This window comes from Lutra lutra, chromosome 12 (genome assembly GCF_902655055.1).
Source record: "Lutra lutra chromosome 12, mLutLut1.2, whole genome shotgun sequence".
Lineage (NCBI taxonomy): Eukaryota > Metazoa > Chordata > Mammalia > Carnivora > Mustelidae > Lutra > Lutra lutra.
Genome location: NC_062289.1, coordinates 73,141,208 through 73,156,311, shown reverse-complemented (window position 1 = coordinate 73,156,311; position 15,104 = coordinate 73,141,208). Strand labels below are relative to the sequence as shown.

At 50.2% G+C, this 15,104-nt stretch overlaps 1 protein-coding gene across 7 annotated transcripts in view; it reads right to left on the bottom strand.

The window, feature by feature from the left end:
* AP1B1 (adaptor related protein complex 1 subunit beta 1) overlaps positions 1 to 15,104 on the bottom strand; it is a 53,789-nt gene that overhangs the window by 21,355 nt on the left and 17,330 nt on the right. For 6 of the 7 annotated variants that reach the window (XM_047697109.1, XM_047697112.1, XM_047697113.1 and 3 more), the window contains exons 2-10: positions 14,150 to 14,212; positions 10,841 to 10,946; positions 7,823 to 7,958; positions 6,810 to 7,055; positions 5,413 to 5,603; positions 4,404 to 4,625; positions 1,677 to 1,797; positions 1,127 to 1,222; positions 25 to 140 (exon numbers count right to left, since the gene is read on the bottom strand). In XM_047697109.1, the coding sequence (XP_047553065.1) occupies positions 25 to 140; positions 1,127 to 1,222; positions 1,677 to 1,797; positions 4,404 to 4,625; positions 5,413 to 5,603; positions 6,810 to 7,055; positions 7,823 to 7,958; positions 10,841 to 10,946; positions 14,150 to 14,186 (1,271 nt within the window). In that variant the 5' untranslated portion in view covers positions 14,187 to 14,212. The remainder of the gene's footprint in view (positions 1 to 24; positions 141 to 1,126; positions 1,223 to 1,676; positions 1,798 to 4,403; positions 4,626 to 5,412; positions 5,604 to 6,809; positions 7,056 to 7,822; positions 7,959 to 10,840; positions 10,947 to 14,149; positions 14,213 to 15,104) is intronic. The other variant, XM_047697115.1, reaches the window with a different exon arrangement.

Sequence of the window (15,104 nt, the reverse complement as noted above, 5' to 3'; positions counted from 1 at the left end):
ACGCTGGGAGGGATGGGCACATACTTGTTGGGGTACTTGCGGAAGATGTCCTTGATGACCACAATGGCTTCCTGGACCACGTAGTTGACCTTGGTCTGGATGAGATCGAGCAGCGTGCTCACACAGCGCTCTGCAGATTGCTGTGGGAAGAGGAATGTGGGCAAGGGCCTTGCAACCACTTCCAAAAGAACTTCTGATGACCATGTTTTGGCCAAGGGCTCAGTCATGTCTTGCCCCCTTCCTTGCCACAGAGGGAAAACAAGAGAATACTCTCCCCAGATAACAAGTGAGAGAATGAGTACAAAAGGACAGCCTGGGGATGGCAGAGACACAGAGAGACAGAATTAGACCGAGAAGGCCAGTAGAGCTCCTGAGAGTGGGGAGGGTATCTGAAGTGCCTCCAGGCCAAGCCTTGAGGGCACTGACTGTGCTTCAGCCCAGCACCAACTCACTTCTACTAGTTTCCCAAAATGGGTCCCTATGACCAAAACCAGAAAGTCTCTACTTGGACCACCACTCCCCACCCCTTATTCCAGTAGGCTGTACTAAGGCCCTTGTGGGAGAGATTCTCAGGATGCCATCATATGGGGAAAATGCCTCAAGGGGCTGGGCTGGGGTGACCAGCTGTCTGAGGATCTCCCAGTCCTCAATGGACTAACTTAAAAGAAAGTCAGCTCAGTGGTCAAGGAATGTCACCATAGGCAGGGAATAGGAGGGATGAAATGCCAGGACACAGAGGTCTGGACAGACTTGGGAGCTTGGACAAAAGGGCATATCGACAGCTAAATCATGATTATTGCTAAAATGTTCAGCAGGCAGAGAACCCTGCTCCAAAACCCCATGAAGTGAAAGCTAAGTCTATCAGGGCCACCAGCAGCTGGGGCTGCAGGAGAACCCATGGTTACAGGTGGGTTTTTTCATCTACAACAACTTGAAGGCCTAAAGGTGATCACAGAGAGAAAAGGAACCCAATCAGATCTGCAAAATGGGTGCCTCAGGGCCTCCAGCAGTGACTCTCAGGCCTTCCTGAACCAGGAGTAGCCAGCATATTCTGCTAGAATCAGACTGGTTTCAGCTTCCTTTCCCTCCCTCTCCCCCTATAGAGGACAGAGTCCCAGAGCCTCACCTCCACCTTGATGGCACAGCGCCCAATGGCTCGCACAGCCTTCCGTACGAAGTCCACATCCACCTCTGTTGCATACTCTTTTAGCTCCGCCAGGACCTGTGGCCCAAACAGAGAAGATGGGTTTGGGGAGGAGTAGATCTCCCAGGGTAACCAACATGCCAGGACAATGGGTACACACGGACCCCTAGAAGGATGGGATTCCTCCTGCTCGAGGAAGAAGGGCCAAGGGAAGGAGAGAGAGATCAGGTGGCCCAAGAGGAAAGCAGGGAAGAACTAGTTGGCAGGACTGGACAACCTCTGTTTAGGCTGAGATAGCTAGCACGGCTACCTAACTACTACTTTTCAGTGGATGGATAATAAGTAATAGTAGGGAGAACAAAGGCTTTAACCATAAAAATATCAGTTAAGATTGTTGAGTGCTTGCTTACAGAGCCCTGTGCTAAGTGCTTGTCGCGAGATGAACTGTCAGGCCGCTCAGAGACCACAGCTTGGTAGTGGTGTTGCTGTCCAACACCAAAGCTCATGGCCCTGGCTACAGCCCTCTGCTGACCTGGGCGATGTTGGCCTGGGAGGCCAGACGGATCATGATGTCCAGCTTCTCCAGCTTCACGTAGATGGGGTCATTGTATTTCACAAAGAAGACCTTCATTTCGTGCTTCAGGATCTCAGGCCTGGTGACAAGATAGGATTGTCCAAAGAGCAAAAAGCAAAGCATAAGCCCTGTGAGAAAACCCCTTCCATGTTCACTGGGGGCATTTCTGGGGTCTGAAGTAGATCCTGACACCTATGAAGGCAGTCACTACCATGGCTGCACGTTCCTGTGCGAGGGTCCACGGACTCGCCATTGTATGTCCAACCATATCCCAGGATGGGAAGAGGGAATATGAGCAAGACAGTGTTCATATTTGAGAGGGAGCAGGCAGCAGGCGACGGGCATGGGAATCAGACCTCCATGCCAGTCCCAGCTTGTGACCTCGGGCCTCTGCTTCCTCACTCATGCAATTAGAATGACACCATGTAGAAGTGTTACCACTGCAGGCCTCAGTCTCCAGTCTTAGAAAGGCCTGGCATCTGGGAACTCTGTTTTCAGGAGTGTTCTCACTGTTCCCTAAATGATAAAGGTCGCTAACTATGCCTAAACTGTTTGTATGATCTATGTTGAATATCTGCTTTCCTTCTAGGAGTCTGAAATTCTGGAAGGTGACTATGTGATCAGTCCCCAGTAAAAACCCAGGGTGCGGAGAGGCATCCCTAGGCAGAAAAATTACACACATGTTGTTGCACCTTGCTGCTCGGGGATGACTGCGCTCTGTGACCCCCTTCATGGGGAGGACGGTCCATAAGGAAGCCTGTACATGGATTCCTCGACTCTACCTGTGTTACTACAGCCATACTAAATCTAAGCCGTGAAAACAACTATATGCTGACTCCCACGAGCCCTTCTAGTGAATCTCTGAGTGTGGGGGTCGTCCCAGGGACCCCAACAGATGTCTACATCACAGGGCTGTTGTGAGAGTTAGAAGGGAAGCAGCTATCAGGATCGAGGCCTGCCTCAGGGAATGCACCTGCTATGTGGCGCTGTCACCAGTGCTGCTGCTCCTCCCTTGACTGGTACCGTCCACCTCGTTTTTCTTAGATGAGGAAAGCTGAAGGTGGAGGGCCTTGCACCAGGTCACACACATCTAGTGCTAATAAGGGTGGAATTGAGAGTCACTACCCTCAACTCCTACTTCTCTGCCCTTTCTAGAACTGAAGAAAGGAAAAGAATGAGGGTAAGCGGTGAGGAGGGGAGAAGACACAGCAGAGAAAAAGGAGAGAATCTACTTGGGCAGGACTCAGTGCTGCTGTGCAAGCTGCAGGGAGGTCCCGGCAAAGCAAGAAGCCTTTGCTGTGCCTGGTCGGGGAGATAAGGTCCCAAGCCGGGGGTGGGGGAGACATGGTTTCTGCAAGCAGGACCCGGCAAAAGCTGCCCAACCATGTAGGGACTGGGCCAGATGGTGCCTGGGCAACACGGTCAACTTCTTAAGAGATTTGCCATGTTAAATATAGCACAGGGAGCCCTTCACACTGATTGGGATCTACAGGTCACTACACCTTATTAAATCCCACCCACAACTACGAATGAATCCCTAGTCTCATGGATCTGCTTAGGCACTCAAAAAGCTTTCCCAAATTTACCTCCCAAACCTTCACAACTGCTAGGACTCCACTGAAATTTCTGGGCCCCCAGGAGTGCCCTAAGAGCCGGAACGATGCTACAGGACAGGGAGAAGTGCCATCTTCCAAGAAAGAATGTCTAAAAGAGGCCCTGTTCTCTGCGCCCAGCAAGAAGTTGGTTGCTGAGCGAGCCCTCTGACCAAAAAGGCTGGGAGGAAAACTCCAGAGACCAGCCCCACTGTTTGCTGGATTGTTCCAGACAACCCCTCCTATCCTGGGCCCCTCAGACTGACACTGCTGTTTTTCAACTCTACCCATCCTGGGTATCAGGCACCTTCTCTTAGGAGCAGTGGCTGTTCCCATGGGGCCAGTGGAAATGGGCTTCCTCCTTTTTTTTTTTTTTTAAAGTAGGGTCTATGCCCAGTGTGGAGCCCAATGCGGGGCTTGAACTCACGACCCTGAGATCAAGACCTAAACTGAGATCAAGCGTCAGACGCTTAACTAACTTATCCACCCAGGTGCCGCCGGACACGGGCATCTGACTCTCACATACCCCTCCTCAGGCCCAAGGCCAATGAGAAGTCTGCTGCATCTCACCACTCTGGAGTCCTCTGGCCTCAGAGAATTTGACTAATGCCATAGCCTCTGTCCTGAGGAAAAATATACACACAGAATCTTACACCCTAATTCAGGAGGTTCTATGGACTGTGGAGCTATCCCTTGTTTGCGGTTAAGAAGCACCATGCGGCTCTTGATCTCATCTGCTACCTCGGCAGGCTAAGCCACGGTTTCTCACCCTCAGCACTACTGACAGTTTGGGCAGAACAGTCTCTGGGGGTGAAAGCTGTCCTGCGCACTGTAGGATGTTGGGCACCACCCCTGGCCTCTGCCCATGAGGTGCCAGTAGCACCCCCAAAGTCAGACAACCAAAAATGTCTCCAGATATTTCCAAATGTCCCCCGGGACAAAGCTGCCTGTGGTTAAGACTTCTGGGTTAAGCTCCTGAGACTTCCTACACAGCGACACGTCACTTTCCCTTTAGTGTCCTGCTCCCAGGAGGAGCCATCCCTCCTCCCTGCCACACCAGGGGCACTGTGCGTGCATATGGCAGTCCGGGTACCTTTTCTGCACAATGAGGTTGATGTTGCGCAGGGCCACATACTGCAGCTCCGGCTCGGCCGAAAGCAGCGTGACCAGGGGTGGGGCCAGCTTCTTGAGCAGCGTGCCATAGTAGTCCAGGTCCTTGGACAACATCTCCATGAACTTCATCAGCACCTTCACAGCAGACAGCACCACAGCAGAGTTGGCGTGGGAGAGCCTGGGGGTGACCCGCTCGCAGATGCTGGGGTCCATTCCAAAGGGGAAAACAGGAGAGAAAGACAAGGGCAACAGCCTGGTTTTAGTTACTGAGAGAGCATGTTTTCTGTAAGAGAACCTAGATTCTGCTTCTGGTGCTTGCTAACTGACCCCAACAGGTTAAAACCATTCTAAGTCTCAGTTTTCTCATCTAGAAGACGGAGATGATGGTGCCACCTTCCCAGGGTTGCTGAAGGCTTACATGAGACAATGTATACAAAGCCCTAAGCACCATGTACGGTAGTTAATAAATACTGGGTCAGTGTTAAGGCCCTCCCCCCCACTGGAAGGGCATTCAAAAGGGGAAAGGTATTATGTTGGTTATGACCAAAGGTCAGGGAGTCCCAGCCGGGTGACCTGCATGAGTTCATCCGCCTTCTAAACCAGTCTTTCCTTACCTGTAAAATGTGGGTAATGATGGGGCAGCTTTCACAGAGGTGCTTTAAGGAGCATCTAATGGATAGGAAGCACTCGGCAGAGCCCCAGCCACCCAGGAAGAATCCAACGAATGGTGACTCTGGTGCTATCCACCTCCTTTACTCAGCCCAAGGTGACTGGGGTCTCTGTCAACAACCAGATCGAACTCTGGCTTCTGTTCTTTCTGTACCATGTTAAGCAGAGAGGTGACTGCCTGGCTCTGGCTTCCCTTGAGGATGGTCTGTGGGGCAAGGCCCTGGCAAAGGGCCCAGCAGAGGTCTGAGGACTAGCTCACGGCTGGAGCTCTGCAAGGACCAGGTTCCACTAGGTTGGCAAGCAAGGAGCAGCCTGCTCACCTCTGGGCCTCCCGGTCATCCTTGGGTGTATAGTTGGCCAGGCAGTCGAGGATGAAGATCTGGCCCCACTCGGTGCACTCGTTCAGGGCTGTCAGCAGCTTATTAATGGACTGTGGATTCAGATCAAGCAGGTTGCTGCTGGGGTGAGACTCAGCGATCTCTGAGAGGGCAGCCACTGCGTTTGCCACCACCTGTTTGAGAGGGTGGAAGGGATATAGGCTGGGGGCATTGCTCGGGCCAAGGGACATTGGGACAAATCATGCTGGCAGGTCAGAGGTTGAATATCCTGAAATGACAGGACCCGATGGGTAGGACCTGCAGCATGGAGACCCACTCTGAGCACTCACCCTACTAACTCAGATGTAAACCAGAATGAATGTTAAGGGCCCCTTCCCCAGTGCGGGGGTGGGGGGGGGGAGAGGGCAAACAAAAGAAACAAAAGAAAGATCCAGCTCCAAATGCCTGGCAACAGACAATGTTCTAGCTACCTAACACATAGCCCCTGCTTACTGGCTACAAGAGCTCACTTCAGGGAGTGTCAAGTGTGCTTCTTGGAGCTAGGAGATTCTTGCAGAGCTCTGCAGGCCACAGGAACAGATGGGGGCTGGAGTCCAGAGGGGATGTCAGGTGAAGCCTTGGGCACTCCAGCCATTTCTACCAGAGCAGCTTTTTTTATGTGTGTTCTGCAGGGTTTTCAACTTTTCCCTATAACAGACAGTGCTCCAATGGTCAATCTTGTATTGGTCACTCAGGGTCCTGTGTGGTCAGTGTTTCCATAGGACAGAGTGGGATGGCTGGGCTGAGGGGTCTGTGCATTTCACTTTAAACAGAGGCTGGTGCATGCCCTCCAAACTGCTATCACGTGAAAAAAGAGGAGATACCCTCCCAGCGACATCCTGAGGCCCTGCCCTCCAGGCTATGCTACTTCAAGGGTGACCCTCTACAACCCTGCAACCCCGAAGATGCAGGGAGAAGGAAAAGTACCTCACATTCAGAGCCCACTGATGGACAGTGACAATGACAGTGACTGGAAAGGGAAGGAGCACACTAGTCTTGGTTGTATGCCCACTGTGTTACCTTCACAGCTTAAGCCTCACAGCACTCCTGCCAGCCACGGAGTTAGATCCATCTTACTAATGAAAAAAAGAGGGCTCTGAAGGTTAGGCAGCCCACCAAAGGACGTATAGCTCATGTTAGAGAGGGCACAAAGGGGAGAATCCAGTTCTAACTCCCTCCAAAGATGGTGCCCGAACCACCACAGGCACGAGGACAATTAGCCCACCCAGCAAGGCTCTGACTTCCAGGAACTGGGGAGTGCCTGGTGGAGGAGGAAGCCAAGGTATTCCCAAGCAACCCAGGAGGTGGTGGAAGTGGTATGGTGGGTGGCAACGGCTTACCATGGGGTTTGAGTCAGAGATGAGGTCTTTAAGCGTGTCCAGGAAGCCCTGATCCTCTACCAGCTGGGCGTTGATGTCATGCAGCTTGGCGACACACACAGCTGCTGTTTTGCGCACGTACGGGTCCTCATCCTTCAGGCACTTCCGGAGTGGCTCACACAGGTACTCTGTGATCTTGTCAACGCGGATGCAGCCCATGGTCCGCACAGCCAGGGCCCGGATCAGGGGATTGGGATCCTCACAATCCTGAGGGGAACAAGCCATTGGCCAGGGGCAGGGGCAGGGGCAGGCTCAGCAATATCAGATGGCCCACCAACCGTGGCCGACAGCACCAAAAGTGCCGTGTACAGGCGTCTAGCATTTGCCAGATAATGTGCTGGGACTTTGCGTATTGTTGACTCTAATTCTCACAGCAGGCATACAGTACTGTTCCTGTTTTACAGGGTGAAGCAGCCGAGGCCCCCAGGGAGACTGGGAGCTCACCCAGTCACAGAACAGAGCCATGATTCAAACCCACATCCATCCGGCACCATAACCCACAGAACCCCTCATGTGCCTGTGTGTATCTGAGCATCGACAGGGCAAGGAAAGTTAGGAAAGTTCTAAAGGTACACAGAACTGACAATTCAAATAGCTGTTTGCACCTTAATCTGGATGGAAAACACAGAAAGGGGAAAAGTCTAGAAGGCGAACACAGAAGCTCTCAGATGCTTGCTGAATCCTGCCCTGGCAAAGGATGCAGGACAATGGTGCATCCCAGTGGGGAGACATGGGGATCAATACAGGCCTTAGGCTACCTCACTCGGAATGAGTTAGCAGGGTCTGTAGCAACTGATTTTCTGAGACAGTGGGAGCCCTCTGCTGGAGGATTAGGAGGCCCTCAGGCTGGGAGTCAGAGGGATTGGAAAGGAGCCTGAGTGTTTTTACTCAGGGCCATAGTCTCCCACCCTGAGACAGAGGAAAGATGGAGCAGTGAACACTCATGCCCTTCCTCCGACCAAGCTCCTACTCACCTTCACAAAGGTGTTGACAGCCATGATGGCCATGTCGGGCTGACTCTTGGCATAGTTCATCAAATACAAGTACACCAGCTTCTTCAGCTCCAGATTGTCTGTCTGCATACAGTTCACCACGTCGGGGAAGAGGGCACTGGAAAGTCAAAATGGCATGAGTGTAGATAAGGCTGAAGAAAGGAAGATTTTTCAGAGAGCTAATGGGTGGTTTGGGGGTGGGGTGGGGAAATAGGGACAGTGGATGGGAGAGAGGGGAAAAAAAATAACAGGACTTCCTAGTAAAAGGGAAGACACCAGCTATGCTCTGTTACCACTTATGGGTAGCAATGGAACCCAAAAGGTGATATGAAAAGCAAAGTCCTTCGTTCTTTTTACAGAGTTCATTCACTACAACTCTATAGCCCATCAGATCTGGCTCAAACCAAGCTCTGCCACCTGCTAGCTATATGAAATTGGGAAAATTCCTTCATTCCCCACCACGTCTTAGTTTGCTCACCTGCAGGAATGGTGCAGCAAAACCCCATTACACAGGGCCCTTGTGATAATTAAAGAAGACAACATATTTCAGGTATCTGGTCCTTGAGATCTGAGAGGTGCTGAGTAAACGAAAACAACTATTTTTTTTTCCCTCATAGTTAATGTGGCTCCCTTATATTTGGGCTGCTCGTTCCAGAAGGCTGTAGGGAAGCAGGGATGGGCCATGCTCCTTTCACCACAAGGGCCAGCTCAGCTGCCCACTAAAAACTAGCCCAGCATGCACATGTTCTATATGCACTATATGCACATGTACTATATAGCCAGGCTTAGCACTAAGGGTTTTATATGCATGATCTCAATTAACAGCCCCAAGAAGCCAGTGTGTTATCCTCATTTTACAGACAACAATACTGAGGCTCATAAATGTCAAATAAGGGGCGCTTGGGTGGCTCAGTGGATTAAAGCCTCTGCCTTCGGCTCAGGTCATGATCTCAGGGTCCTGGGATCGAGTCCAGCATCGGGCTCTCTGCTCAGCAGGGAGCCTGTTTCCTTCTCTCTCTCTCTGCCTGCCTCTCTGCCTACTTCTTTTATTTTTATTATTTTTTATTTATTTATTAAAAAGATTTTTATTTATTTGAGAGGGGGACAGTGAGAGAGAGCATGAGAGGGGGGAAGATCAGAGGGAGAAGCAGACTCCCCGTGGAGCTGGGAGCCTGATGTGGGACTTGATCCCGAAATCCTGGGATCATGACCTGAGCCGAAGGCAGTTGCTTAACCAACTTAGCCACCCAGTGCCCTGCCTACTTCTGATCTCTCTCTCTCTGTCAAATAAATAAATAAAACCTTTTAAAAAAAAATGTCAAATAACTTGCCTGAGGAGCCAGGTCTGGCTCTAAAACCTGTGCTCATGACTGCTGTTATTCTGGGTGGAACCCTTCCCAACATGGAACCCCAGAGTCCTAACACCGTTGAGATGTGAAATATGATTAGAGGTCAATTTTCTCTCTCTGGAATCTTCACCTCCCCTCTCAAGTCTTGTGACTTAATGGTTGAAGACATGGTAAAAGAGACTCAAGAGGTCAAAGTGAGCTCTCTGGGCTCCCTTAGGAAGGAACCCAGTTGATGCTGACATTGATGGATCACCTTGGAAGATGAAGAACCAGGAAGAAAGGGGTGGGGGGAGGAGGAACCGCTGATGGGCCTGCCACACCAGCACAACAAGTTCACTTGAGACAGAAGAATAAAGATGCTTCCTCTGTGAGGAGGTGACAGTTGTGTTCTATTTGAAGAAGAGTGGCTTTGTCCGGGAAGGATGTGACTTGGGAGGAGGCCCAGTTCTCCAGCAGACGCCTGATCCTTTTGCCACTCTGTCTACAGCAGGTGTCTCTGCAGAACTGTCTCTGCTGTGGTGCTGTTAGGAGGTCCCTTGCTGAGGTGGCAACAGGACAGGGCAATCCATGGAGAAGTCTGGAGAAATACGATCCAGATGAGGAGCTGCCCCACACCAGCCCCCAGGCCTATGAGGCATGGAGCTGGGCACCATGCAGGCACAGAGGAGGGGGTACGTGTGGAAACACCTTGGATTTTGATTTCAGAAGGGCTGGGCTTGCGTCCTAGTTCTGCTATGAACCACGTGACTGGGGGCAGTCCCTATACCCCTTCTTTATCTGGTTTCTTTGGCAGTAAACACATTGTTACGTACAATGTGGGAACTGTAAGGAACTGCTGAAAAACATATCTGAAAGTTTTCTGCATACTCTCAAATACTATGCAACTCTTAGGTTGTTACAAAATCTAGTCCCTGTCGCCGGGGACTTAATGACATGGTGGACAGGTGAACACAAGTACACATCAGAAAAGGACAGTTTAGAATTAGTGCCAGGTGACAGGAACACAGAACAAATGCCGCACATTCAGGGCAGTGGGCTGGAGTGACGAGGGAAGGCAACAAGGAGACCTTGAATGGGTTTTCAGAGATGGGAAACAAGCTTGTAAATGGAAAAGGGGAAAGGGACAGTCTACACAGGGGAAAAGTGTGAGCAACAGAGAGGTGGCAATGCTACCCATCAGCTGCTCTGGCGGTCAGATGTAAACCAGAGGCTGTGAACTGGCGACCGATCCGATGAATCCCGTCCACAGGTGTGTGTCAGTGTCACTGCAATGTTTGTTTAATATCATCTGGCAATCTTAAAAATAAGATTCAAAATGAAAAAATCTAGATTTCTTACTCTTTTAAAAAGCCACACCTGCCCATACTGGGTTCGTTTTCCCCAGCTGGCAGCAAACCTCTGGAATTTCTGACAGGGTTTCTGCCTTTTTGACCTTGCCCACTTCACTACTCACTCCACTGCCCCGAACCCCAGCAACATCTGAGCATAGGACCCCTGTGTAAACGAAACCTTCTGAGTGGAAAGGTGGCTCGTGAAGGGAGCCATAGCAAGGGGAGACACGGGTGCCTAGAGATACTGTCAAGGAGCGATGTGAACTAGACCCATGCTACGGAACCCCGCTCCAGCTGCCACCGGGCCTACGCCTGCACACCTGACATCTTTGCCCACGGTCATTGATGCAATCACTTTCTTTACCGCCTCCTTCTTCTTCTCCTTCTTGTCACTGTTGAGCTCTGCCTTCAGCTCGAAGATCTCCCCTAAAAAAGGAGGCAGGCATGAGTGATCACCCCCACCCTGCCAGGGGGCCATTCCCAGTCCCCAAATGCCAGAAGAATGGGAGGGGAGGGGCAGGTAAAGACACCCTGTGCTGCCAGCTGAGGGCCGCGCTAGGTCCTTGGCCTCAGTGACAGAGGTAGCAGAGGGGGACAGCTCTGAGGAGGGCAGTGTGGAGGCTGTGCTGGACTGAACAGAGGGAACTACAGAAGCAAAAAAGATTCTGAGGCAGACAAAAAGTGTGAGAACAGGTCCTGCTCAGCAAGCAGTTAAAAACATTCAGAGGGGGGCGCCTGGGTGGCTCAGTGGGTTAAGCCACTGCCTTCGGCTCAGGTCATGATCTCAGGGTCCTGGGATCGAGCCCCGCGTCGGGCTCTCTGCTCGGCAGGGAGCCCGCTTCCTCCTCTCTCTCTGTCTGCCTCTCTGCCTGCTTGTGATCTCTCTCTGTCAAATAAATAAATAAAATCTTAAAAAAAAAAACAAAACATTCAGAGGAAAGCAAAATTCTCCTCAGCTACCACCCTCACCCGAAGCCCTGAAGGCGGTGTGTGATAGAATTGTGTGAAGGGAGAGGGCAGGATTTGCTCGATTCCCACACTTGGCTTTTCCTGTTTTCCTAGAACCTCCAGTTAAAACAGCACACTCAGGGTTTCACTTCCTGAGCCACAAGTGGTTGCTCAGCTCTGAAAATGGGAATTCAGCTGCCCCACGAGGGCCTGAGCACGTAATATGCTTTTCTTAAGAACCTGATGATCTGGAAAAAACAAATGAGAAAATAGGGTTGTTCAGGGCCCAGATAACCCCAATAACAGGTTACAAGGGCAGACTTTGGAATGAGACAGGCCTCCTGCCCTCAAAACAGGAGCCGCCAGGATTTCCTGAGCCTTTTTCTAAGGCAGGTGCCACACTTTCCCCCATTTCTCATTTCATCCTCATGACAACTCTGCATTTCTTCCCATTTTACAGATGAACAAATGGAGGCTGTGACTTGCCCAAGAACGCACTGCTAGTAGCAGGTAGGGCTAAGACTCAAATTCACATCTGCCAGCTTCAAAGCCTATATGCTCATGCCAATCAAGGATATCCCTTTGCTTCTCTGAACCGGTTTCATCTGTACTCTCTCTACTTTAACTGGGGCAATGAATTCTCTCATTTAACACTGTTGAAAATGTTGTAAATGTTAACAATGTTGTAAATGTTGTAAATGTTGTAAAATGCTCATCTCAGTGCCTGGCACTCAGTGGCCCGCATTAAAGGTGACTGCTACTGTTATTAATTTGCCATGGGACCCTTGGCTTGGATTACTCTTTTACAGAAAGGGTCCCAAACTTCCCTCTCAAGTTATTTGGGGTGGGAATAAAGCAAAGACTGTCATGTAGGGGGGAAGTGCTGAGGAAGTTCTAGATGGAATTACATTGAGAAAAAGAAAACTTGCAAGTTTTTATCATGACTGAACAATGTGTTGGGAAAGAACTTAAGATGACAGAGAGCAAACAAAGTTCATTAAGAACAATCACACAGTACCGCCCAGAGCAAGGCCATCATGAAGATATTGCTCAACAGAGCCAAGAGGAATCTACAGACCTTGCAGTTCAGACTCTTGACTTCTGTAGGACTAGAGGAACATATGCCCTTCCCCTCCAAGAGACTGAGGTAGCCATGTCTCCCTGCTGCAGGATCTAACAGACATCATGACCTTGACCCTGGGTCCTATTGCAGGGCTTTGCTCAAAGTGTTTGGTCAGATTCAATACAACTGACCATCAATTGATGGAGTCACTTCAGTTCTAAGAAGACTGATGAGCTAAACCTGGTATCTGCCTGTTTCCAAAATGTCTCTTTCCTCTAATGGGCCCCAAATCAAATCATTCACCAAGCCTACCTCCTCAATCTCATATAAAGCATCCGATTTACTCTACCCACAATGCTACACCCCACCCTACCCCTCTCTCCAGCTCAGACACCATCATCTCTCATGGGAGCTGTGGTACTCGTCCCTTTGCCTACCCCCAATCTTCACCCCCTTCAATTCTTTACTAGAAACTGCCTTGGATTTTCTCTTGCTTAAAACCATCACCGATGTCTGATTTGGACTCAGGCATCCCTCTATAGACATTCTCCTCAAAAGAAAACTCACAAAAACCCCACCACTGACACCTCAACTCACTTAGCACTAGGTTCACCCCCTTTAGTCCTGCACTCTCCAACTCTCCTTCCATCACACTCTTCAGTAACTTGTGCCCAGGTGTCTTCCTTTCCCTGGGCATACCCTGGGCAGAGTAAGTGCTCTGCTCCCCTTTCTACCCTTCCCCTTCTTAACCAGCTAGCTCCACCCAAGGTCCGCCCACAGCCCCCTGTGCTTCCCTTACCATAGCACCCACCACCTTTAGTGTGATTACTATTTAACAGACTGTCTTCTCTGCTTAACTGCAAGAAAGCTGGAACAATAAAGATGTGCTCAATAAGGGGAAGAGGAGATTGCAGGTCCTGGCTCAGCTGCCTCAACAGCCTCTTTTCATCTGGTCAGCAGGCATGTGTCGATCTCGCTTGGAAGGAAGGAAGGAGGGAGGGAGAGAGGGAGGGCCGGTCAGGAAGACGCTTATAGGGTTAAAGCACATTCATCAGCCACTACAACCACCTCTGCTTCCCAGAAAGCAGAAACAACCACAATGCCCTAAAACAGAAGACGAGCTGAGCAAATTTCAGTGCGTCAACTCAGCAGACTAACACTGAGTAGTTACAACTGTGGGGAAATGTTTAAGATAATGTCAAATGAAAAACAGGATATAAATTCTGACTCTGACCACGTAAAACACGTGCCTGTGGATAAAGACCACACACACACACACACATCACTGTGGGGTTACTGAAAGGACTGTGTGCTTTCTTTCCTCCAGGAAAAAACATATTTAAAAAGTTAGGCCATTCAGAACAAAAGGGGGCTTCCCCCCTCTCCATTTGGAGCTAATGCTCTTCCCTTCCTGAATTCTAAAAAGTAGTAACCAATTTCTTATACCATCAACTCTTCAATGTTCTGGATCCACAAGGTTAAAAGATGCTCTGGGTAATTCCCGTCACTTGCTCCCAGGCTGCCACCCCTACCCCCAAAGCCCATCCTGGCAGGGAGAAGGCAGAAGGATGGAGCCAGGAAAGGGTAGGACAGGACCCCACAATGAAACAAAGAGTACCTTTCTTGGTCGTGGTGAAATACTTTGAGTCAGTCATTTTGGTCCCTTATCTGTGGCCGGACTCTGCAAGACAGAAGAGAGGGGTGACTTTCTGTTGGGTCAGCTCTATTTTCAGTCACGGAGCACAGGACGAAGGCAGGATCCAGCACACACGTGGTATGGGAAGATAGCTTCTTATCTCTCTATGGGGTAAATGAGCTGTTAAATAATAGCTGATCAGCTTTTGGAAGGTAATTCTGAGGGATCCACCAAATTTTTGAATGTGCGTATCCTTTGACCCAGCAGTTCTACTTGTAGGACTCTCTCCCACAGAAATACCGGCACAGATGGTAGGGTTTTCCTACAGCACTGTCCATACAATACACCATCGTAAATAACTGAAATGCCCATTAATAATGGGACACCTGGGCGGCTCAGTCGGTTGAGCGTGTGCCTTCGGCTCGGGTCACGATCCCAGGGTCCTGGAATGCAGCCCTGCATCAGGCTCCCTGCTCCACGGGAAGTCTGCTTCTCCCACTCCGTCTACCGCTCCCCCTGCTTGTGCTCTGTCAAATGGATAAATAGTCTTAAAAAATATGTAAGGGGATGGTTAGATACTCTGCGAAGTCCACAGATTAAAAAGCACTTAGTTACAGCCAACCCTTTGGGTGCTTACTCCACCCAGCACTGCTCTAAGTGCTTCGTGCAAGTTACCCCAGTACAGCCTCATCACAGCCTCACGGAGGTACTATCGTTACCCCCATATAGTCAAATGAGCTTGGAAAAGGCCAAATTTGGAAAGCCAGGGAAGTTTCTTCTCTCCCCAACTTTTCCAAACTTCTCTAATAGCGATATGCACTATTCCTCTCTAGAGAAGGCTAGAATCCATCTACATACTGTAGATTCTATAGCATTCCCCAAATCTAACTCGCCAGTTTCCTCAAAGCATCTCTCGGGACATCTCCCAGTGCAAAAG